Source organism: Lates calcarifer, linkage group LG10 (genome assembly GCF_001640805.2).
Source record: "Lates calcarifer isolate ASB-BC8 linkage group LG10, TLL_Latcal_v3, whole genome shotgun sequence".
NCBI classification, from domain to species: domain Eukaryota; kingdom Metazoa; phylum Chordata; class Actinopteri; family Centropomidae; genus Lates; species Lates calcarifer.
Genome location: NC_066842.1, coordinates 10,771,757 through 10,795,449, shown reverse-complemented (window position 1 = coordinate 10,795,449; position 23,693 = coordinate 10,771,757). Strand labels below are relative to the sequence as shown.

The window sequence follows — 23,693 nt, the reverse complement described above, 5'->3', positions numbered from 1 at the left end:
CACTCTTACTGTGACCTGGAGAGTATTTTTACAGCCTCTGCCAAGTGATCCTGGTGTTTTAATTGTAAATATGTAAGCATAAGGTGGCAGCCATTACAGCCTGTAACAAGACTTCACAGTTTAAACTGTTAAAAAATGAGTGTATTAATAATGTGAGGAGGTTTCTCTTAAAGCTGGAGCCAACACTTAACGTTATGTGATTAGTGCACCTGACATCTCAATTATATCTAATGAGCATGTTCAGTGTGAGGTGGTGTCCGACCTGTTGATCCAGCCAGGTTCACACAGATGCTGCCTCATCCTTTACATTAAATCCATGCCATGTTTTTCAGCACACCAAGAACCAGGTCCAGGTTTTCTGTGCAGCTCAGAGCTGGCAAGGCCGCCTCCTCCTCCTCCTCCTCCTACACTGGACTAACTTGGACTCACTTTGTCTACAACTTTTTGCCTTGAGCAGACATGAACTCTTAACACGAAGCAGAGAACATAAGTTGCTGTTTCGTAGGCTAAAACTGTAAAGAGAAAGCGGTTTGGGAACCTCTGCAGGTTTTTTTTTCTTTTCACTTTGGTTGTTCCAGCATTTCTCTTTGTTGCAGAAACAGATGCTTCTTCCTGTTCACGTGAGAGTGAAACATTCCCTCTGTAGTGCTATGCTGGATGTTTATGCAGGCCTCCAACAGTTCAGTGCTAAATTAATAAGGAAAAGATTTTGCTCCAATCCCTGAGTTTTTCTGATTTTTTTTCTTGTGTTTCTGCTCAGTGAGTGGCTCGTTTTTCATTCACTACAGCGATCTGCACAGCGTCTTCAGATGATATTTGACCATGTTTTCTAACACAGAAGTGTCAAAGTACATGAACTACAAATAGACTTTCCTCTCAGGAGCCTGTGAAGAGTGTGTGCGTCGTTCCACAGTAAAAAATTCAAGTTATGATGTAAAATGTTGCAAAAATATAGCGTGTAACTGTTCATAATAAGAGTAAAGGAGTATATTAGTTCAAATAAAAGACTGCCGTCAGTTTTTACACCAGACAGTGAGTAAGATAATCGTTCAATCACCCCCCACCCTCCCTCCCCCTCGTCATGTCCTGTGATTCAGACCTGTACATCTTCTCCACCGACACTCTGCCCAGTGACCTCCGCTTCCTCCCCCCGCTGGCCAACGGGCTCCTGGGCTGGAGGGTGTACAACGGCATCATGCACATGGGCGGCGTGTACAACGGGGAGGGTGGGCGCTGTCACCGAGCAGATGTCCCCTGTCCTCTGGCTGTTAAAGTTGAGTTAGAGGAACCTGCCCAACACAGCTACAGTCTGGACACGCACACAGGTAATCTCCCCACAGTGCACCTGCCTTTCGGAGGCCGAAACCTGCTCTGTTGCTGATCTGATTTCATCTTCCTGTCCAGGTGTTTTTACACACACTCTGAGCTCAGCCGGAGTAACTGCCTCCCAGTCTTTGTATTCACATCGATACTACCCCAACCTGATGGTGATGGAGGTTTTGTTGGTGCGGCAGGTGGCATCAAAGGACCCCATTTCTGTAAAACTGGTCACTTCATTCACGCCTCAGAGTAAAGACATTGTTTTTGAGTCTCGTCCTGATTACAAAGGAGGCAGGTACGGTCAACAAAAACACGTCATTTTTGCTGTATGGTAAGAGTGTGGTCTTACACATCATTTAACTTCCCCCACTCCCTCAGGCACATCCAAGGACAGACGAATACAGCTGAGTACCCCGGCGGCTCCTGCCCCACAGTTCACCTCATCTGGACCCCTGTACCCTCGACCCTGACGCTGCTCCCAGAGCAGAGCCAGGCTCGCTGGGGCTTCATCCTGATCGTGGCCAACAGCTCAGATTCCGCTGAGGCCAGTTTCGACGAGGGCCTGAACTTGATGGCAACCGGTAACCTGCGTCCATCTCACGAGAAGGCCTGGAAAGAGCTGTGGCTGCAGAGCAAGGTGGAGGTGGCCGGGTCGGAGAGCCTCTGCAAGGCTCTGATCGGCTGCATGTTCTACCTCCTCAGCGCCTTCCCCTCCATACATGACACCTCCAGCTCTTTTGGTGGAGTAAGTCCAGGTGGGCTGTCTAATGGAGGGGATGGTCAGGACTACTGGGGCCATGTTTTCTGGGACCAGGTAAGGCTGGTGGCGGTAAATGCCTACATGTCTGCCTTTTTTGTTGTATGATTAATATTTCACACAGTGACTTTACCTTCCTGTGACAGGACATCTGGATGTATCCTGGGATCGCCCTTTTCTATCCCAAGTTAGCTCGAGCTGTGCTGGAGTACAGGGTGGGGACTATAGACGGAGCAAAAGACAACGCCCAGAAGCAAGGATACAAGGTATAATGAACAAAAGCATTTTTATTTGATGTTAGATGGTGGACATATCAATGTCAGTACATTTTAAGGCTCAGATATAGAGTTAGGACAGTGACATGGCATCGAAAACAAGACCTGAACTGAAAAAGGGAACATTGGCATTGAAATATTTGTACTGGAAAAAGTTGTATTGGCACTGAAAAATAAAACACAGGCATCTGTTTTACAATCTTAATTCTCAGTGAAGATCTGCAGATTTTTTCTTCTCTAACTACAATTTTTTTTGATATCAGTGGTTTTCAGTTTTGGTGTGAAGGGAAGGGGTAAGAAACATGTGATCTACAGAGAAGTATTTGATATTTTGTTTTGGGTCAAATTACAAAAAAAAAAAAAAAAAAAAAAAAAAAAAAAAAAAAAAAAACATTGAAAAAAAACCCATAAGATTGTAAAACTGTCTTTCTTTTGATGCCTGTGTTTGATTTTTCAGTTAAACTTGTTTCAGTGCCAATACAACTTTGTCCAGTATGAATATTTCAGTGCCAGTGTTTTCTCTTTCAATTCAGGTTGTTTTCAATGCCAAATTTTATCTTGAGTGTCAATATTTTAATGTCACTGTTCTAGTTTCATACTCAGACTGTTAAGCCTTTATGTGTGTGTGTGTGTGTGTGTGTGTGTGTGTGTGTGTGTGTGTGGACCTACATTTTACAAACAACAATAAAACTGTGTCTGAGTCTTCTAAAGAAAAGATTCTATCTTTGCAGGGACTGAAGTTCCCATGGGAGAGTGCTGTGTCAGGGAGGGAGGTGTGTCCAGAGGACATTTACGGACAACAAGAGATCCACATCAACGGAGACGTCACTCTGGCCTTCCAACACTATCTCTACCTCAGTGAGGTATCCCTCCTTTATCCCTGTTCACCATCATATTGTTTTCACCCTGTGTGATGTCATTAACTGAGCTCTTTGTTTCAGGATCTGTCCGTATTCAGAGAGGGACGGGGCAGCGAGGTGATATATGGTGTGGCTGATTACTGGGTTTCTAGAGCAACATGGAACCCTGAGGACCAGAAATATCACCTCCTGGGTATAGACCATTATTAGAAAGACAGTAATGATACTGAATTTATTTAGCTTTACACGGTTATCAGGCTAATTCTTTAATAAAAGCAAAACTAAAGACATCTGACTTATTTACCAGCACAAAAACATATGATCTGTCCGGTGTTACTGAATTTTTTTTTTGTTTTGTTTTGTTTTTTTAATCCACTTCATTATTTTATTTTTTGAATATTGCTACATTAATGTCAGATATTTAGGGCCCGAGCAACGAGTTGCGTGGGCCCAACGGGGCCATGCAACGAGTTGCAAGGACCCTCTTGTTTTCGGTCTGTTTATTATTATTATTATTATTATTATTATTATTATTATTTTTTTTCTTCTTTTTCCGCCTCTTAGATCGGCTTTTTGAGGGCCTTAACATGCGTGAAAACTTACCAAAATTTGCAGACGCGTCAGGCACGGCGAAAAATTTAATAATTTAGGGGTCTTGAGCATGGGCGTGGTAAAATGCCCTCGGTAGCGCCACCTACATTTTTAAACGGAACAGCCCCTCAAGCCCGTTGCGCCTAAAAATCTGAAAATCTGCACACATATGTAACATCCCATGACGCACCAAAAAGTCTCTTGGAGCCATATTCTAAACCCAACAGAAAGTATTTTTATTTTGACCGGAAGGTGAAAAAATTGTGTGTTTTTGGCCATTTCCAGGGGTCGCTTGAACGCGAACTAGTCCTAGACGCATTATCCCATTGACTTCAAAACTTAATAGTATGTTCTTAAGACATAGACGATGTTAAATTGCGGCAGATTTTGAGTTTTTGTTGAAGGGCGTGGAAGTTATGGCCCCTCAAAGTTCGATTACTCGCCACGAAACAGGAAGTTGCTTTATTTTTGCTATATTTCGGCCATACTTTGTCCAAACTGCATCAAACTTTACAGGATTGTTAATGGTACCTATCTGCACACATCCATATGTCAATATTCATACAATTGTTGTAGCGCCACCTATTTATAGCAGGAAATGACATATTTTATAGTGTGATGTCCAGTTTCTAGACGGGTGACCAGATTCACTTCAAATGTTGTCAGCCCCTCCTTGACAATTTTTGGAAGAAGTCCTCCGAAAATTGTGAGTTTGGGTCGAAGCGTGTGCCGGTTCTGGCCCGTCAAAGTTCGGAAACCCAACTTCCTGTTTGAAACCTCAGATTTTGGGGTAACTTCCTGTTGCGACTCTCTACTTTATCCTACAGATGGAGCCATTGTATTACTCTTTGATGGGTTTTTGGAAGGGGGTCTCTGTGTGTGTGTGTCTGTGTGTGTGTGTTTGAGGGGGGAGGGGAAGAGGAGTTGATTGAGTCTGTGAGAAGCTGCCACAGGGAGGTTACAGTCAAGAGAGCCATGAGCTGTCACAGATGATGAGCTCTGAAAAATATTATCACAGAAAATAATTAGCATAAAAGCTTTTATTTTAAATTTGTTGCAACAAATTCAGGTTTCTTACAGCATTTTCCTTATTGAAAACTAAATTCTACCTGAAATGTATCAATAAAAATCTTCTTTTGCAGTTAATGTCACCAGTTTATAGTTTAGTTTTAATAGCATTCCCTGTCACTGATGTGCCTTTAATTATCGGTTCTATCAGGGATCATTTATGTGTTTATCTTACGGTGGTGAGCCACCTCACAGGTTGGTTATATTACCTGTTGACCTCAGCTCAGTGAGCTAAGACAATGTTTAATGCAGTGTTTTTTCTGATATGAAAATGGATATTATTCAGCACATCTAACCTCAGCAGGCCCCTCTTCAGAAACTCATATCTGCAGATGTCAAAGCTGGCTCAAAAAATTAAACTGGCTTCAAATTAATTTGAAGGAATTGTAGGTTATTTTGAATTCATGTAATCTTACCATATGTCTCCCCTTGACCAAAGTCTTTACAGTTTGGTTTTGATCAGTTAGGAAATTTCACAAGGGGTCGGCTGATATTTTCATGTTACACAGTGTACGGCGACAGGAAAAGTGCACGTCTACATCCACCGGCGTCGAGGTGAACCAGCTGAATATAAGCCACTCAAGTTGACGACAAGTGCATTGAAAAGTAAAAGCTGCTGGCCTTTACCTTTTCTTTGTAAAAGCGCCTGTTCGGCCAGTAGTTAGTAAAGTAATATTTTCAGCGTTGTCCACAGTCTCATGACATGTTTAACACGAAGCACAGCACGCTGGTTAAGCTCATGGCAAACTGTTACTAACAGCTAAAATGAAAGCTTGTCTGTATGTAGTCTAACTGGTTAGTTTGTCACTAATCTCCAAATTTTGCAAATTGCTATAAACTTCACTCTCTTAAACCAGTAACAGTCTGAGCTGGACTGATAGGGGTCTGTATGGATAAAGATAAAATCCTAATGATACCCATCCCTACAGCTGGTTAGTGGCTTCGCCCTGACTTTAGGCAGATGAGATATTCACTGTTCAAATAACTTCATTATAACCCTTGTTTAAGCATAAATGATTTATATATGCACCCAATAACAGAACTTGCAAAAAAATGCTTTTGCTCAAAGCTCAAAGCTTGTAAACTCAAGTTAAAACTGAGTTTTATCTCCTTTTGGGAGGGGGTATCTGTGTGTGTGTGTGTGTTTGTGTTTGTGTTTGTGTTTGAGGGGGGAGGGGAAGAGGAGTTGATTGAGTCTGTGAGAAGCTGCCACAGAGAGGTTACAGTCAGGAGAGCCAAAAGCTGTCACAGATGATGAGCTCTGAAAAATATTATCACAGAAAATAATTAGCGTAAAAGCTTTTATTTTAAATTTTTACATCTCGGAAGTGTGAACTGTTACGCCAGCGTGTGCCCTGCGACCTGCGTTGACCCCGCGGTTGCCGGGGTCCCGCGGTCGCCGCTCCCCCGACGGGCGCCGGGTGCGAGGGCCCGTTCAACGCTGCTCGCAGCTTTAATTTGCTTTGTTTTTATGTCTATTTTTCTTTATTGACTTGTTTTTAAAATTAAAATATAAAGAAGCATTTCTCCTCTGTGCCACTCAGGTGTCATGCCACCCGATGAGTATTATTACAATGTCAACAACTCAGTGTACACAAACACAGTGGCCAAATTCAGGTACTAGTATTTGAATATTTCCCTGTAGTGCATATAATCATGTGAATAACAATAATACAAAACATCTTTCATCTGTCAGTCTTCAGTTTGCTGTAGAGTTGGCCAATCTCCTCCAACATCCTGTGCAGAAGGAATGGCAGGAAGTGGCCGAACACCTCAAGATACCTTTTGACCAGGAATCCCAGTATCATCCTGAGTATGACGGCTATATTAAAGGTTAATTTTTGTACCTGTCTTTCTGACTTTGACCCACATTTGAAAAATAAAGCGCTCATGACATGACGTTAGACTATTTTCTAACCTCTTACAGGTCATCCAGTGAAGCAGGCAGACACAGTGATGCTGGGTTATCCTCTTGGATTGTCAATGACTCCAGAGATCAGAAGGAATGATCTAGAGGCATACGAGCCTGTAACAGACCCTCATGGTCCGGCAATGACGTGGGTAAGACACAGTTTGTTTTAATGGTGGGCACAAAACTGAAGCTGTTGTTAATTCTAGTTGAATGTTTGAGAGAGTAAGAAATAGTAAGAAAATGTACTTAAAATTATGTTATGTGACATTTGAAAGAAGGAATGACATGTTTCTTCCTCTTTCAAATTAAAAGTTCAATAAGACACACCCTTGCACAATTCAGCACTCTTCTATACAGTAGCTTATAGAGGCAAACTAGCTATATATTGCCCTGTAACTGATACCCAGTTAGTTAATTGACTTTATTAGTCATTTCTACTATGATTTAGCAGTAACCATTACCATAACTGACACCAGAGGCCACAGTTTCATAGTTACATACTCGTGTTGCTTCAGAGAGTCAAAAAGAAAACACACCTGTTTCACAGCAGAATGCTTCGCATCAGTGTTAAATGGTATAATATCTGATTATTATCACTGATTTTAGAGATGTAGCTGGTGGAGGGAGGCTGCATTTTATTTTATAAGTTCATCTCTGAATTTGTGTGTTGAATCAAATTTGTAAAGTATCTCCAGCTGATAAATAACTAATACATAAACTACAGATAAATGTAGTAAAACCATGAAATTATGCGTAGTATGAAGTATGAAGTAACTTAAAATGCTTCAAAATTGTACTCAAGTATAGTTCTTGAGTAAATGTACTTGTTCACTGTCCTCTATCAAAAGTTGGTGACTTATTACTTGTGGTGAATGTAATCAGCTATGTTTTGCAGTGTCACTTTGCACTGAGGAAAAAGCCTGTTGTTGCGGTAACTTCTCTCCCTCACATCTTTCCACTGTCAGGGTATGTTTGCCATTGGCTGGCTGGAGCTGGGGGAGGCTGAGAGAGCTCAGCGTTTACTCGAGAAGTGCTTCAGCAACATCCAGGGCCCGTTCCAGGTATCCCTCCAACTCTCACACCCACATCACACTAATACACGTCTCTTTACTGAGTCCTGACTACCTGTTCTCACAGGTGTGGAGTGAATCATCAGATGGCTCTGGTGCAGTCAACTTTCTCACGGGTATGGGAGGATTCCTGCAAGCTGTGCTGTTTGGTTACACTGGCTTCAGGTCAGTCATAAATCTTCCCATGCACACACAGTAAAAACACACATCAGTCTGTACACAACATGCACACAGTGATACAAAGTTTGCCACCCTGTGTTTTGTATAGAGTGGAGAAGGAATGCCTGGCCTTTTCCCCGCTTCTTCCCAACAACATTTCTGAGCTCTGCATCCGTGGTGTGAATTATCTGGGCAGTCAGATGGACTGGCTGCTGAGGAAAGATGAAGTCTGTATCATACTGAGGGAACAGGGAAGAACAGATGGAAACATTAAGCCCTGTGATCTACAGGTTGTCCTGAAAACATCAGGAACTAAAATCCCTCTCATACCAGGTAACACATAGAGCCAGGATGTACGACGACAGCAGCTTATTTCAGGTTCTTAGAAAAATGTTTATTCTTGCAATAAATATGAAGGTTTGTACATTAATAATTTAAAACAACATTCATCTCCTGAACTACAGCCCAAGGGCAAAACAGTGATGAAATGACAACAGTAGTACATGAGGTCATAGCAAGAGCATTAGTGACATAAGAAAAGGTGCAATCAAGGCTGAATTAAGCAACCAGGCAAAGTGAACAACTGCTGAGTATAAGGAATATGAGGAGTATGAAGAGCGACCCTGTCTCAACTCAGTTTATACTGAGCTTGTTCCTTGTAAAGTTGTGTTTTACCACATCACTTTCATTTGTTTTGTTTTGTCTGATCAACAGTCCAAATGTTGCACCAAGTCTTGATGGCAGCTTTGTTATAAAGAAGACATAAGGATGATTATGAATTTACTCATCTATATCTATATTTTCAGGGCACCCAGTAACTTTTCCTCGAGGGCCGGGGTGTGTTTGTAAACTGACTCCGACGTCTTCCTGCTGGCCCATCTGAAACAGGATCCATGACCCTCCTTATAATTCAATTTACTCATGATATGTTGAGCAAGTTATTTCATATCTTCGCTGCTGTTATGTTGTATGCTGACACTGACCTGACCATTGACAAAATGTATGGAATTCAGTTAAAAAGAGCAACATGATTTGTGACAGTTTGGCTAGATTCAAATTTACAAAACAATGGTCTACGATCATTTCTTGTGATTTATTTACATATTACAAAAAGATACTTAGTTCTGTAATATACCATGTTACAAAACTGTAAATCAATTATACTGTATTGTAAATGGAATTCAAATAAATCTCTTTACTCTCGGTGCAAACCTTGATTCTCCTCCTTCGTCCTCATCCTCTGTGGCTTTGTCACAGGAATGTAAACAATACAACTGTGGCACTGAGAAAACACATGTGAACAGATAAAGAACAAGAAGATTAAGAAAACATCCACAACACTGATAATGCACAGCATTTAGAAAACATACTGCAAAGTGTGAAAACATAACCAAATTCTGGTTTTTGCAGCTCATTTCTGTATTTGGTTGTGTCACTTTGCAGCATTTTTTCCAAATGCTGATCATATGTTGTTAAATTGGTGAAACTGTTTTTCTAATTTGCTCGTGCTTCGTCTATTTACATTGTTTTTTTTTTTTGTTTTTTTTTACATTTCAGCGTTGAGCTCTCAAGTCCATCGTACAGTACAGGTAAAAGGTGTTTATCTTACCTTGGAGCTGGACCACTAAGGCCTTTGTTGTATAATTGATGTCTTCAAGCATCTGGTAGCTTTGATTTTCTGGAGAGAAGCAGCAACAGTTCTGCAGGAGAGGATGGGACAAAGGACAAAAAGAGGTCATCGCATTTAAATTCGCTCGCAAAAAAACAAAAAACCAAGCCATGTTTATGATTTACGGTTTATTAAAACCATATTTATCAGTGTTTTGTGATATTATTGCAGAAAAACAGGGGTTAAAGTCTCGACAGACATGAGAGTGTTTGAGTTGTGTGGGCGGGGAGGAGCAGATCCTGCCAGACATCAATTGGTTGATTTAAATCTTGGCAGCACCGTAACTCCGCCCAGACATTCCGTTGGGTTCGCACGATTTGTTTTCACGTGCCGAACGTTTCCTCACACCGCAACACTCCTCGCTATTCATCCAAACGACAGGCTCCGCCCTCTCGGATAATATTAATAAACAAATCGAACAGCCCCTCTGTGCACTGAGCCTCGGGATTGGTCGGTGAGGTTTTGAACCAGTTAAACGGTTTCAGCGGGTGAGCGGAGGTAGTACTGTTACCGTCCAGGACGTTTACACATGAGCCGTGGAACGAAGTGGACGTTCCTTTACTTTAGCACATTTATTTTCACGTCAGTATGCGATAAATATTGGTTTTAAAATTAACGGAGCAGCGACCATTGGATTTCTTTCTCGGAAACTTGGACATCAAAGGTAGTTATTTAAAGACGACATTAGTGTTAGCTAGCTAATATCGTACCGACAGCCTTTTAACTGCAGACAAATTAAAAACTTAATATTCCACTTACTTAAATTAATGTATGGTGTTTCCCAGTAACTGTCACCGTCTTAATATAGCACATTATTTTGGTTTGGTGTTTTTGGTGTTTCATTCTTGTTGAACTGGGTGTTTAATGTTAGCTACTTAAGCTAACTTGTTACCTGGGTAACGCGTAAGTTAGCTTATTCAGTGTGTGAAATAAAACGCTCGGGTTTATGTTGGGCTACAGTTAAAGTTTTTATTCTAATACGATGTGTCAGTGCTAAAGACAACTATGTTGTTGTCTACCTCAATGTTTTCAAATGGCTACCCACCTCTCCGGTCTGTCCGCGGAAGCAGAGGACATTACGCATGCACCGACCATACAGACAAAGACAAAAACACTGCAAAATGGATCTGCCGGTGCAAGACTGAAAAAATAAACAAATGACAACCAGAAATACTGAGACACATACAACTGATGCGCAGGACTGACTGCAGGAAGTATGCAGTTTCTCACTACTTGTCAGTGTACTCTGTAAATATGTTTATTGATATTATGCAAAGAGTATTACTTATAGTTCTGCACAGCTGTCTGCAGAGTTAAGACGTTTTTAGGCAACATTTTCCCCAGAATCGGCGGTTATTTTCAGAGACATTTTGATTGTTTGTTGTTTGTTTGTTAACTGTGTGAGTGATGATAACCTAGTTAGTTATCCTTGTAACACTGTTACTATAGATGAGCCACAGTTGTGTCCCTTATACTTCAGGATCCCTTTCATACGCATGTATAATTGACTAAATAGACAAAGTTATGTTTCATTAATATATTGCAGTGTAGCTTTAATAGTAGATAAAATTTCAATGGTCATATGGGTTGCTGTTTAGTGGGTTAAGTACAGGAGGTTTCAAAAAGGCTTAGCGAAAAGTTAAAATAAGACAAAACAAATGTTAACACTTAAACAAAATGGAAAAACAACCAAAGTTCCTCAGGTGATGCTTCAACTTACTTTTCTCTTACTTGCCATCTGAGATCCTGTCCCAGCTTGTCCTGATTTTAATTCTCAATCTTTACCCCAGGCCATCACCATGAACTCCGTACTGTCATCCGTACGTTCCCTCATGCAAATGTTTGATGGCAAAGTGCAAGAATTCATCAGTGACATTGATAATGTCCATGTGGTTTGGCTCGAAGAGATCCAACAAGAAGCCAACCGCATGTTCTCAAGGTAGGTTTGACGTAATGCCCTTAAAATCAATTGAATAATAAGGTTTCCGTCCACAGTTGTTTTGTGCAGTTCTTCTCTAGAGTTGTTTTTAGGGTTTAACTGATGAAGCAAATTCTTCTGTTTCAGGGATTTTAATGCTGAGCCAGAATTAATGCCAAAAACACCATCACAGAAGAAGAATAGTCGCAGAAAGCGTGTATCTGTGGGGCGTCAGGAAGAAAATCAAACAAGGCGAAGGTTTGTTGCTTTTACTGCAGTTGTAGTAGAGACTAAATTTTCAAATTTCTCCAAACCTGAGCAATTTTGAACATGTTGTGCCTTTTTAATTCTAAATAAATTTCCCCTTCCTGTCCAGGTTTTCAAAGGGAAAGCGCAGTAACCTTCGTGGCTCTTCTGTCAAATCACTGAACTTCATTGCTGAAGAATCCATTCCCGAGGCTTCCACCTCTGAAGCCAGCACCGCCACACAACCTAAACGCACCACCCGCAAAAACAAACAGACTAAGCCAGAGGTGTTGGAGGAGGGGAGCCACTCTCCTCGTGGCAGCTGTGAAAGTGAAGAGGTGCAGAACAGGAAGCCAGAGCTGGTAGAGGAAGAAGAGGTGGACAAAAATAACACGGTGAACAATGCAGAAGTTGAGCCTGACAACGCATGTAGCACTACTGGGTCTCCACCCTCACCCAAGGTTGATGTTGGCCTCTCATCAGCTGGCCGCTTCTCTGCTGAGAAGGTGAACACTGCAGAAGTCAAGTCTGACAAACGCAGCACTTCCCAGTCTCCACCCAAGATACCCTCACCTGAGGTCATCGTCAGCATCTCCTCAGCAGACCGCAGGTCCGCTGAGCTTGTTGTAAAGCCAGAGCCCTCTCCTGGCCGCACAGCTGCTAAGATTGCAATAGCCGGAGCCGCTCAAAGCTCACGACGGAGCTCCGTGCGGTGCTCCCTAAAGCTACGTCACTCGCTGGCTGGTCTGCGACACAGTATGACACAGGAGTCTGTTCGCCGCGCATCTCGTCGCTCGATGCTGAAGAGGAAGGCAGTTCGCATGGGCAACTCTTCATGTAGCAGCAACATTAGTGGTGAGAAATGAGCCACATGTGGTTTATAAGTACATAAAATGCAAAACATTTGCAAATTAAGTAATATTGTTATTAAGCCATGTGTTTATAACTGTATATTTTTTATGATTGCAGAGGATTCTTGCATCAACACTGCAGAGGAAGAGGATAAAGACGAGTGAGTAATGACTTAAAATGTTTCTTTGCATTAATAAGTGCATTGTCGCCTCTATGAGAAAGAACAATCAGATGTTAAAGGTATTTGTAGCAGTGGGTGATAAATTTTTCTGTGTACTCTGAGCTACATGTGACTCATCATGAATTCAGTGTTCTTTTATTTTAAAGTGTGTCTTGACCATATTAATGTGTTCATTGCTGTAGCGTGTTTGAAGCTGTAACTCCAGACACAGAGGATAATGCTGCAGAGGAGGAATCTAAGGAAACTCCAGAGGTATGGTTTACCTATTAAAACTGAGATTAATTTTATTCTGCATTGATTGATGAGTTGATGATTTTGTTTTACATTATTTGTATCAAACAAATGTGTACCCAGATTAAGCAGAGGGTGCATCCATCTGTCGGACGAGTTACACGCTCTGTGGCTGCAAACTCTCCCAAACTGGCGCCCCCATCGTTGTATACCAGTGAACAGAAGGTCAGCACTCCAGACAAGAGAGCAGGTATGGGGACTCTTCATTTTATTAACTAGCTCTTGTTTGATTAAATTTGAGTTAATGTATCTGACAGTTTTGTACCAAAATGTCACGCGTTTGTATTTGTGTTTCAGTTGTAACTGACAAGCAGCGGACTTCCCAGTCAGTTCGCAGGTGAGTGCTGTGCGTGTGTGTGCGTGTGTGTGTGTGTGCGTGTGCGTGTGCGCTTGCTGGATATTATTTGATTTCCTGAAGGGGGTGTTGTATCTTTAAGAATGTTTTTTCTGTATCTCCAGGTCACGGCGTAGTACCAAACGTAAAGCACCGGATACTGTAGAGGAAAGTCCAACAAAGAGGTTCTCTCCTCCCAAGAAAAGTCAGAGTGTAAGATGCATTAATGTTACAAAGTGGGAAATGTGTATATGAATGAATGAAGTAAGAAGTAACCACATAGTAAAGTAAGTAAGTTCTAAAAACTTACTCTCCTTTGTTTTTAATACACAGGCGATCAGGCCCAACATGAGAACTTTCCTCCACACTGTGCAGAAGAATCAGATGCTAATGATGACTCCGAATTCACTCGGCCGCACAGGTGTTATCAAGTCCTTCATTAAACACACCACCCCAGTGAGGGCTGATCCTAAAGTAAGTTAAACACTTAGCAAAGCAAAAACACAGTTATAACTTTCCAGAGCTGGTTTATGGTAAAACTGTATCCTTCATCTCTGTTTATATTGTTGTAGGGTTTTGAATTTGAGCTCATAATAAGTGTTGATTACACAGCAGAAAGTACTTACTAACCTAACTCCACTGGCCAAAAACAGACGTGGTATTGCTATGAATTTAAGTAAGTAATGTTGTCCCTGCATAAGCATGGGAATTACTGCTTATCAGATATCTTATAATTTCAGTTTTGTGCATTCCTAAAACCATGATCTTATGTTTGTTTTTAGAATGTTTTATAGTTTGCAACAGCACAAACAAACAAGGAGAAATGTCACAATTAATTACAATTAAATTTGAAATTATTGCATTTGATAAAATGCATGACCTTAGATTTAAAAAAATATGATTTGTTGAGCTGTCAAAATATATGATCCTCTTATGGATTTTTTTTCTCTCCCCTCCTCAGTTGAGTATTGGTATAGTGGTAAGTGTAATACTGAAGCACTGTGTGTTGTTTGTGGGCAATTGATGGTGTTTAATATCCCACTGTGCAACTTAAATGTCTCTTCATTTAGCACGTACCTTTAGATTTAAGCCTCTTTCACACGTCCACATTTAAATGTAAATGTTCAGACATTTTGTCTCCATTCCCATTTTGTTGTGTAGAATAAAACTGTGCTACACTTTTTATGTACAGGAGACAGACCCACATGTAAACAACTAAAACTTGTCTCATTAATTGAACCCTGCAATTTTGCAGGGTCCATGTGTGAAGGGGGCTGGATATGCATTTTAACAACATCCCAAACTGCACTTGTTAGTTGACGGTGTCTCTGATCCCACAGGTCACTAATGCTCATACTTTACAATCTTTTATGACCTAACATCCCTTCAAACCACCCTAAACGGCTTTGGTAACCTCACTGTTTGTTGACTTTGAAACATAATTTGATCAGACATAGAAACTGAAGTAAAAATCCATCTTAACTAGAAGCAATGTCATCTTGAGTTTAATTTGAATTCCCAGAGCTTTAAGAAGTACTGTGGTTATTTGTAGAACAGGTCTTGTGTTTTCCACAACAGCAATGATGTCATCATCACTGTCAAAATGGCAACAACTGAGCTCTCTCTTCTACTTGGGGAAGAGGTAGTTGTCTGGGGGTGAAAAGGGCAGGTGTTGGATGAGATCAGATCCACATTTGGACAGTGCAGTCTTGCGGTTTTCAATTGCCTGAAACAGAAACACCATGAAAGTTATTCATTTCAAACTGTGCATTCACTCAAAGAGCTAAACTGCGTGTCTGCATGTATGTAACCAGAGCTGTTTAACTCATCTTATTTTACTTTAACCCAGGAACTGTTCAGTCATCCCTCGTATATTGGACTCCCAGACCAAGAGACAATATGACTGCAATAATGCGTCTCTTGTGGTTATGCTGTGCCTCTAGTTTTCCTGCCTTTGTAGTCTTAACTGAGCTCTGTGACTTTCAAAATACAGATGATCAGTAATACATCTATTATTTAACTATGAGGTGTTTTTACATACAATGAGGAAGTCCTGACAGGAATGTGAGTTATATCTCGTAAATCTATCTGCTTAACAATAATGCAATTGTAAGTGTTTGTTTTCCACTGTTGTCTATTGAATTAATAAGATACTGAAACAAATCAGTTTTATGTCCCCTGGTAGGAACCCTGTATTTGTTCTGTCGAGAGTGTCAGCATAGAAGTTCAGAGACCAATAATCACAGGTCAGAGGACAGGAAATATCCCAGATATCATGTGTCTATGGTGTTCAGTAATATGAACATAAACTTGCTTGGTCTCTCAAAGACAACTGAAATAGCACAAAGTCTGTTATGATGGATTTTTGCTTTGGTGTTTATTCTGGGAGGTGATTGTTTTCCACTTTAATGCTCTTCACCTGCCCCTTTGGATTATTTTGATGTTTGCCACCCATTACACTGTGTTATCATGAATTGTTTTCCTGGCAACATAAGTTTCCTAAATTCTTTTTACCTTATAGTCTTCTTGTTTTCTCTTTCTAGACCAAAGAGCGTCACAAGCTGGAAGCACTCAAAAAGAAACAGGAGCAAGAGGAGGAACGGATGAAGAAAATGGAGGAGGAGAAGAAAAGGAAACAGGAGGAACTTAAAAGGTTAATGCTCAACGTCTTTCAGAGTTAATCCACTCTGACTGGACACAGTGGACTAATTACTGGACTAATCTTTGCTTTTATATTATAACTTTTAACATTTGTGTTGTAGGAAGAGGGATGAGAGGCTGAGAAGAGTGTTTGAAGCCAAAGTCAAAGAAGACCAGAGGGAGGAGGAGAAGAAGAGGAAGATTGCTCAAAAAATGGCTCAGATTGATGAGAAAAATGATAAGGTACACAACAAAGTTTGAGAAGTTGAGACTGTATGTTCACCTCAGAAGTTTTAGCCCCTTTGTCTCATATTTGATAATGTGCCTCTTCGTGCAGCGACTGGCAGAGGAGAAGGCCAAGAAGAAAGTGGCCCTGAAGCGTCAAGAGGAGCTGGAGCAGAAGAGGTTGGAAGAAGAGGCGAGGAAGAAGAAGATTCAGCAAGCAGTGAGACAATGCTCTTTATATTATTAATTTGTTGCTGTACTTAGTTTGGTTCACACTCTAGCTTATCTTTACATTGTCAGGCTTTTCTCATGTTGTGTGTGTTTCTTAAAACCTTAGGAGGAAGAGAAGAGGCAGCAGGAGTTACTGGCCAAGAAGAAGGCTGAGGAGGAGGAGCAGCGAGCTCGTAAGATGGCTGAAGCTCGCAAAGCACTGGAGCTGAAGAGGGAGCAGGAGCGAGAGAGAGAGCGACAAGCTGCTGCAGAAAGGTTGTCTATTGTTCTGACAATACTGCAATAAGAACTACTTTGAACATGGTACAGATGTATTAATCTGAAAACTGCACTGCAGAAAGACAGGAAGAAAAAAAATTGTTTTACTGACTTGATGTCTTTTTTATTTCCAGGGAGCGAGTGGAAAAAGAAAAAGCTCTCGCTCTGCAGCGTGAACTGGAGAGAGCAGCAAGAGAGAAGGAGAGAAGAGAACTGGAGGAGAAAAGAAAGGCACTTGAGGAAAAAAGAAAACAGGTAAGAAATTAAAATTTGGAACCAAACTGAATGGTTTAGCAATCCAAAATAAAATGTATTTCACAGTGCACATACATCAGATGACACATAACAAGCTGAGGCAGTTACATAGTTTGATGACAGCTGCTCAGCTCTGTTCATGTGTTTTCTGTTCCAGCAGGAGGAGCAGCTGAGGTTGGCTGCAGAGGAGAAAGCTGCTAAAGAGAGAGAAGCTGCTAAACAGAAAGAGGCTGCTGCTAAACAGGTAAACCAGCGAGGGAAGATAATAAGTTGACATAAAGATTGTGTTTAAAGGGGCTGTTCAGCCAAATCACAGAAATATTTTCTCGCTTCATCTGGTCATACAGTTAATTTTGATTTGATTTATTCCATAAATAAAACCTGAACGTGTTTCTAAATGGCTTGTTTAACCCAATATTCCAAATAATGAAATACAACAATATGCCCAGAAGAAAACACACATTGCATTTTGCTGTAGTAAAAACTAATTTGATCACTGGAGGAAATCATATTAATGGTTTAATAACTAAACCTTTCTTTGCTCCCTCTCTTCCCTGTGTGATGAAGGCTGCTGCTAACCTGAATGTGACTGTAGATATCGAGGTAAGACAGTTTTCACCTTAAACCTTGAATAAACAGATGGACACAATAGAATTAAAGATTTTTAAAATGTTAGCTGTGCATTTAAGGCAAGAAAAAGGCTTGGTTTGGGCAATGTTTATAATGGTTATTAATTATTATCTCTGCTGGTTTGTTAAGCAGTGGTGAAAACAAACTTACCCACTCTCCGTAATCTTTTCAGCGCTCTGTGATGAGTACACCTGTAGGAAAAGGTGGTGGCCTCAACGTGACTGTGGACATTGAGGTAACTTTTTAAACGTGCAATTTTTAATCAGTTTCTATCTTAAAATAAAACATGATAGAATTAATTTCTCGTCAGAGTAAAGCCTCTATAATGTATGTTTTATCCTCCCCTGCAGCAATCACCTCAGTCGTACTCCATCACTCCAAAGGGCGGCAACAAACCTCTGGTCCTGTCCAAAAATCCAGAGGATTACGGGATGGACCAAAACAGTGACGATTCCACTGATGATGAGTCTGCCCCAAGGAAACCTATCCCATCCTGGGCAGAGGGTATGATGATCAGTCTCTCAAACTGTTAATTAATCAGGTTTTATAATATGTTTCTCAACAGACCAGGTTTAAATTGACTTCACTAAAAGTCGAAACAGCGACTGTCCAGTCACAGCTTAACAATTACATCTAGGTCCCTCAGGCCTGTTGAGCTTTGGATTTCTCAACATGTTGAAGCTATGTTTGTGGGACTGTAGTAAAACAGAGGAAGATGGTGGTGCACTGTGTAGTATTTCCCCACTGCAGAATGTTAGTGTCTGTCAGGAAGTTACACTCTCAGCTTGTCTCAATGTTTTGTTTGCCAAGCACATCTGAAATCAAGGATGTAACTAACAAGGAAGTAACTACGGTTGGTGGGGCTTATAGTATTGTGAGTTATTCCAATCTCAGTTAAGATCGTGAATGTTACATACAGGCTTGTATGTTGTATGGTGTATGATTTCATTCTCATGTTGTGTAGTCTCAAGTGAAAACTTAGATTTTTTTCCCCCTCCCAGGTCCGAACCTGCAGCAGATAATCATGAAGCAGTACTTCAACCCTCCAGATTTTGATTCTTTCTTCGGAGCAATTGAACCACCAAAACTGGAAAACATCTTTTACAAGAGCAAGCCTCGCTATTTTAAACGCACCAGCTCTGCTGTGTGGCACTCACCTCCAGTTGGAACCAAGTAATGTCTGTACACTGATACAGATATACACTGCTGTATAAAGTTTAGTTCTTATTTTAAAGTTTTCTTTTTCAAATAAAGTTATGTTTTTTGAATGTTTTTGATTTTTTTTTTTTTCAATATAAGATTTGTGTAAAAGGTTTTAGGCATCCATATTTTTGGAATATTGTTTAGAATGTAAAATATCATGGGTTTGAGTGATGAGTGTGTCATGTGATGAAGCTGATGCTTCACACTTGTACTTGAAAATGAATTTGTATTATAACAGAGTGGGATCTGAACTTTTTGAAGGTTTTGCCAAATGACCAGTAAAAACTTTGATTTGTCTAATGTGTGTACTGACTGTAAATTATAGGATTCCCATGTTTGGGATTTATCCAGTGCATTAAAATGGTTGATTGCACCAACATATTGTGCAGGTCGCAGCTTTTAAATGGTTTGATAGCAGGTGACACATAAAGAAAATATGATCTTGTTGTAGGCTGAGGTGTGTCGGTAACAGGAGGGGCCTGCAGCTGAAAATGTTTGCCCTGCACAACTCAAATTCTCATACTTTGACTCTGCTCAGGTCTAATGTTGGTGAAGCCATGGTAGGTGCTATTTGTCCCACTGCACAAAGCTTCAGAAGGAAAAGCATCTGCCATTGATCAACTACAAACTAACATAAAACAACGGTCAGTCTTTAAGAATTAATTACACATTTTATTTTAATTAATATACTGTCACATAATATGATGATTACTATATAAAATTTGATCTGATCTGTGTGCTTCAGTGCACTGTGCACATGGCTATTTAATAGGCTATTGGTGCCGTCCCGCCCCTTTAACTATTAGCAGTGTTGCCAGGTTGGGTGGTTTTCCGCCCGATTGAATTACTTTTCTTAAATGGGCGAGAATAAAATAATTTGGGTGGTTATTATTTGGGCTACCTTTTGTACCATTGGGGTAAAAAACAAAAACTACGAAAAGTTCAACTATATTCCACGTTTTAAGCTGAAAGAGAGAAGCAGGGGAAAGATATGAGCCGGAAGATACTGTGAGATGAAAGGGACAGGTGCAACCGGAAGTTAGTTGATTGGCTCATAACCAGCAGAAGCAGGTAGGCTACTTTAAAACGCTTAGCACCCGATAGCTCCAGTTTGTAGTGAAAAACGACTCGCTCAAATCTAAAGCTAGACATACATGATAGTCATTTTTACGCTGATATCATTATCTATCACTATAATCGCATTTAAACGTCCATAAACACGCTGAGAAATCGTAGAAAAAAGACGCTCCTGCAGAACCTCCATGAGAATCACTACATTTGAATGTTTTTTCAGTATAAATGCAATTCATTGACAGTTGTCGCCACATCCAGTGGTACATAGCTCATAGTGAATTCGGCCCACTTAATTTTACAATATATGTGCAAATATAGATTAAAAGTGGAGCTCAATTTGTAGCCCATACATTACTTTATGTTTCTTTTGAAAATTTATATCTGCTTATATGAGTAAAGATTTTTAACGTTAGATGTGACGTTTTCCAGAGTTACTTTGTGAAAAACGTATTTTCACGGGGATTGTGCGGTCTCTAGACTCTGCAACTTCTTGTTAGTCCAATCTGGCAACACAGACGGCGCAACCATCGATATCGTAGGGAGCTACCTTGGTATCAGTAACTGGTCTGTTGGTCAACTTATGTCGCTGGAAATTTAAACATCGTACATATCCTATTGCGACACAGCTAGTTACATAAGTGAGGAGACCCAAATAGACAATTAACCAGGTGTGTTTGTGTAGCAGCTCGACGCTCAGCTAGCCTATAAATTATCACCTGTCGTGTTGTGGGATGAATGGGAAGATGGAGGTTTGGTTGCTAACTCTGTTTAGCAACGATCTTTTGTAACGTAACGTGCGATTATCGCATGTTAGCTGTCCGGTGTGGTAGAATAACACGTTAGGCTCGTCATTAAACTCAGTATGGTCGCCTGTCAGAGCTACTTTTCTATGTTAGTTTTGTGTTTAAGTTAGCTACCATGTTAGCAAGAAAGCCTTAGCGTCAGTTAACAGCTCACCTTGACGTAACGTTTGTTTTCATTAGCAGGTAACCAGTCTGTGTCTTTATCTCATTGTACACAGCTTTGTACAAATGTTTATTAGCTGCAGATCGAAGACAAATGTTAAAGTTTTTATTTAGCGAGGCGACCAGTGTCACTGACCAGCAGCGTGTCATTTAAACACATGTTGTATCAGTTTACCAGGTTTTCAGTCGTTTATAGTGAGATGAAGGTCACTTTGTCTGAATCAGTATGAATGCAGGTGACTCTTAAAAGGTTCAGTACATTCAAATCACTGCATTGGGGTAATTGTTTTTGTCAGAAAATAGTAGTTCACACTGTTCACTGTGAGGTGGATTACCCTGAGAAATTGCTGCATGTAAACTAAAGAGTTTAATGTAAAATATTTTGAAATTCCAGTCATTGTATCAGAGATAAGGCAGAAATCTCAAGGGCAAATACTTGGAGAGATGTGCAAGTAAATCAGAAATGAGCTACATGGAGTGGGAAAACTGCCATGTTAAATAATTTAGATGAACCAACCCTTTAAATGGTGGATAGTAGTTATTTGTTAATTCACAGATGCTTCATTTGTTGATTTGGTTTAACAGAAGCTTCAATGACAGAAGCTGATGTTTAGGGAGAAGAACAATGTAGCAGGTGATGTTGGCAGGGGATGTATCATCAGCCAGTGTCAGCTGTGTTTTAAGTGCATTTGTCTTTGTCTTAATGTGGGTGGTTCATGACACAACATCTAGTACATCAGCTGAGTTCAGTATCTGTTCAGGGCTTATAGTAGCAGTTGTCGTATATTTGTGGAGCAGAGCAGTCACGGAAATCTGTTCGCTCATTAACTGATTGTTGTTATAATCCATACAGAAATGAGTTCGCAAATCCGACAAAACTTCCACCAGGACTGCGAGGCTGCCGTTAACAGACAGATAAATCTGGAGCTGTATGCTTCTTATGTCTATCTCTCTATGGTAAGAGATGCTTTCAAGCCCAGCTGTTCAATGTGCATCTTCTCTGCTTAGTGCTGTTTGTGACAAAAAAAGGTTTTCTTGTCTTTCTTTTTGTTGATGTTTAGGCATACTACTTTGATAGGGATGACAAATTCCTGCCGAATTTTGCCAAGTTCTTTCGCACACAGTCCAAAGAGGAGCATGAGCATGCAGAGAAGCTGATGAGTCTGCAGAACAAGAGGGGGGGCAGAATTTTCCTGCAGGACATCAAGGTATTTACAGATACTTTTTCCTCTTAACAATGTTTTTTTAATATAATTTTTTTCACAGAAGGGTAGTTAAATGTAGATACAGAGGGTGAACCTCTCAGTGATACTGTTGTTTCTCAAATCGGATGAAATTCTTAATTCATCTGTGGTTATTTTTGTAAAATCAATGTATCACAAGTATTGAATTGTTGTGAATTATTTATGTCTATCTTAGAAACCTGATAGAGATGAGTGGGGGAGCAGCGTGGAGGCCCTGGAGTGTGCCCTGCAGCTGGAGAAAAGTGTAAACCAATCTCTGCTGGACCTGCAGAAACTGGCGACTGAACACAATGATCCTCATGTAAGCAGCCTACTAAGGGTCAGTGTGCACAGGATCCGGCTGCGTCACATTCCAGCACTTTCGAAAACAATCCTCTGCCATTTTACCCAGCTTTGGAATTCCTGTATTTATCAGCATTTTAATTAAAATTAATTTTGATGACACATTTCACTTGTTTTTAGACACATACACAGCAAAAGTAGTTTTTGGTGTTTGTAGGTAGTGAGACGGAGATGTCCCATTAAACCTCAGTTTAGTCTCCTCCTGCTCTGTGATCACCTATACTTTGTTTCAGTATAGCCAAATTCACTATATAGTTGTTTTCATTCACATGTTTTGCCATTGTCAGACAATGGAACAAGTATATACAAGTAAATACAATCATGGCTCATAAATATTTCTTCATCCAGGACTTACTAATAAGCTGCTGAGCTTTAGAAAAAGTCATTATTTTATGATCATAACATTCTCAGACAAAATAAATCAAAGTACAGGTTAATGACTGCAGCTGTGTTGAGAGATTGGCTGTACTGACATTTAAAATGCGATGGCAGAGACGATCTGAAGCCACAAAATGTTATCATGTTTAGCACGGCCTAAAAGCCAATCTATTGCACCCTTTAAATGACCTGCAAACCTGTGATAATGCTTAGAAATCACATCAAACAACTCTAAAAGCTGAAGCCTGAAGTCGGATGCTGTGCACATTTGGTGTAAGAACATACAGTACCTGTACCTTTTACAGGACCTCACAGTCCAATAGGATGCAACATTTTGTCATTTATTTTCTGCAGATGTGCGACTTCATAGAAACACATTTTCTGGACGAGCAGGTGAAATCTATCAAACAGCTCGCCGACTGGATCTCAAACCTGCGCCGCATGGGGGCCCCTCAGAGTGGCATGGCTGAGTACCTGTTTGACAAACACACCATGGCTGAGGAGGGAAGTTAAACTACACTGTGACCCTGTTCATCTCGCTCACTTTTGCATGTCTCTATACCTGAAATGTACTTTGTTTGCAAAAGCCATAGATAGTTCTCTAAACTGAACAACTGCAGACCTCGCTTCTCGTTACATTCCAGATTACAAACTATCCCAGACGTGTTTTCTAGAAATAAAGACTGAGCAAACCTTTAATTCACGCCATTTATGTGTTCATACTTACTGAACTTATGTATTTTAC

At 40.5% G+C, this 23,693-nt stretch overlaps 3 protein-coding genes and 1 long non-coding RNA gene across 12 annotated transcripts; 3 read left to right on the top strand and 1 right to left on the bottom strand.

Moving 5' to 3' along the window:
• Positions 1-520: 520 nt before the first annotated feature.
• pgghg (protein-glucosylgalactosylhydroxylysine glucosidase) lies at positions 521-9,217 on the top strand. Of its 2 annotated transcripts, XM_018682115.2 has the most exons (14): positions 521-912; positions 1,098-1,325; positions 1,405-1,615; positions 1,699-2,134; positions 2,224-2,343; positions 3,084-3,215; positions 3,294-3,405; positions 6,416-6,488; positions 6,568-6,704; positions 6,799-6,932; positions 7,749-7,844; positions 7,921-8,018; positions 8,122-8,345; positions 8,819-9,217. In XM_018682115.2, exons 2-14 carry the CDS (start codon positions 1,196-1,198, stop codon positions 8,893-8,895), a joined length of 1,980 nt encoding a protein of 659 aa, XP_018537631.1. In that variant the 5' UTR covers positions 521-912; positions 1,098-1,195; the 3' UTR covers positions 8,896-9,217. The 2 variants fall into 2 exon arrangements, with proteins under 2 accessions (XP_018537631.1, XP_018537624.1); XM_018682108.2 differs by having other exon boundaries at positions 521-1,325.
• On the bottom strand, positions 9,166-11,548 carry LOC127142875 (uncharacterized). The gene is made up of 3 exons (XR_007813967.1): positions 11,402-11,548; positions 9,622-9,712; positions 9,166-9,294 (listed from the first exon to the last, which is right to left on the bottom strand). It is a non-coding gene; the product is annotated as an uncharacterized LOC127142875 (long non-coding RNA).
• Positions 10,141-19,322, top strand: LOC108886929 (inner centromere protein). 5 transcript variants are annotated; one of them, XM_051073332.1, is made up of 22 exons: positions 10,141-10,345; positions 10,752-10,895; positions 11,472-11,620; positions 11,747-11,857; positions 11,976-12,700; positions 12,815-12,857; positions 13,061-13,130; positions 13,233-13,359; positions 13,467-13,506; positions 13,629-13,716; positions 13,837-13,977; positions 14,465-14,482; positions 16,047-16,156; positions 16,266-16,386; positions 16,481-16,588; positions 16,706-16,854; positions 16,992-17,112; positions 17,270-17,356; positions 17,680-17,715; positions 17,915-17,977; positions 18,093-18,246; positions 18,744-19,322. In XM_051073332.1, exons 3-22 carry the CDS (start codon positions 11,481-11,483, stop codon positions 18,917-18,919), a joined length of 2,628 nt encoding a protein of 875 aa, XP_050929289.1. In that variant the 5' UTR covers positions 10,141-10,345; positions 10,752-10,895; positions 11,472-11,480; the 3' UTR covers positions 18,920-19,322. The 5 variants fall into 5 exon arrangements, with proteins under 5 accessions (XP_050929289.1, XP_018537593.1, XP_018537573.1 ...); XM_018682077.2 differs by lacking the exon at positions 10,752-10,895 and having other exon boundaries at positions 17,273-17,356; XM_018682057.2 differs by lacking the exon at positions 10,752-10,895.
• Positions 19,323-19,945: 623 nt separating this feature from the next.
• On the top strand, positions 19,946-23,647 carry fth1b (ferritin, heavy polypeptide 1b). Of its 4 annotated transcripts, none has more exons than XM_018682236.2 (5): positions 19,946-20,016; positions 21,838-21,941; positions 22,046-22,192; positions 22,404-22,529; positions 23,303-23,647. In XM_018682236.2, the coding sequence occupies exons 2-5, from the start codon at positions 21,840-21,842 to the stop codon at positions 23,459-23,461; spliced, it is 534 nt and encodes a 177-aa protein (XP_018537752.1). In that variant the 5' UTR covers positions 19,946-20,016; positions 21,838-21,839; the 3' UTR covers positions 23,462-23,647. The 4 variants fall into 4 exon arrangements, with proteins under 4 accessions (XP_018537752.1, XP_018537744.1, XP_018537737.1 ...); XM_018682228.2 differs by lacking the exon at positions 19,946-20,016 and adding an exon at positions 20,488-20,583; XM_018682221.2 differs by lacking the exon at positions 19,946-20,016 and adding an exon at positions 20,511-20,687.
• The last annotated feature ends 46 nt before the right edge of the window (positions 23,648-23,693 follow it).

What these genes read in the sequence shown, in the direction of transcription:
- fth1b (XM_018682236.2), top strand. Translation starts at nt 21,840, where the DNA reads ATGAGTTCGCAAATCCGACAAAACTTCCACCAGGACTGCGAGGCTGCC. An exon ending in CTTATGTCTATCTCTCTATG is followed by an intron (nt 21,942 to 22,045) that starts GTAAGAGATGCT and finishes GTTGATGTTTAG; the next exon opens with GCATACTACTTTGATAGGGA. An exon ending in TTTTCCTGCAGGACATCAAG is followed by an intron (nt 22,193 to 22,403) that starts GTATTTACAGAT and finishes TGTCTATCTTAG; the next exon opens with AAACCTGATAGAGATGAGTG.
- pgghg (XM_018682108.2), top strand. Translation starts at nt 1,082, where the DNA reads ATGTCCTGTGATTCAGACCTGTACATCTTCTCCACCGACACTCTGCCC. An exon ending in CAGTCTGGACACGCACACAG is followed by an intron (nt 1,326 to 1,404) that starts GTAATCTCCCCA and finishes CTTCCTGTCCAG; the next exon opens with GTGTTTTTACACACACTCTG. An exon ending in GCCATGTTTTCTGGGACCAG is followed by an intron (nt 2,135 to 2,223) that starts GTAAGGCTGGTG and finishes TTCCTGTGACAG; the next exon opens with GACATCTGGATGTATCCTGG.
- LOC108886929 (XM_018682057.2), top strand. Translation starts at nt 11,481, where the DNA reads ATGAACTCCGTACTGTCATCCGTACGTTCCCTCATGCAAATGTTTGAT. An exon ending in GAAAATCAAACAAGGCGAAG is followed by an intron (nt 11,858 to 11,975) that starts GTTTGTTGCTTT and finishes CTTCCTGTCCAG; the next exon opens with GTTTTCAAAGGGAAAGCGCA. An exon ending in ATGTAGCAGCAACATTAGTG is followed by an intron (nt 12,701 to 12,814) that starts GTGAGAAATGAG and finishes TTATGATTGCAG; the next exon opens with AGGATTCTTGCATCAACACT.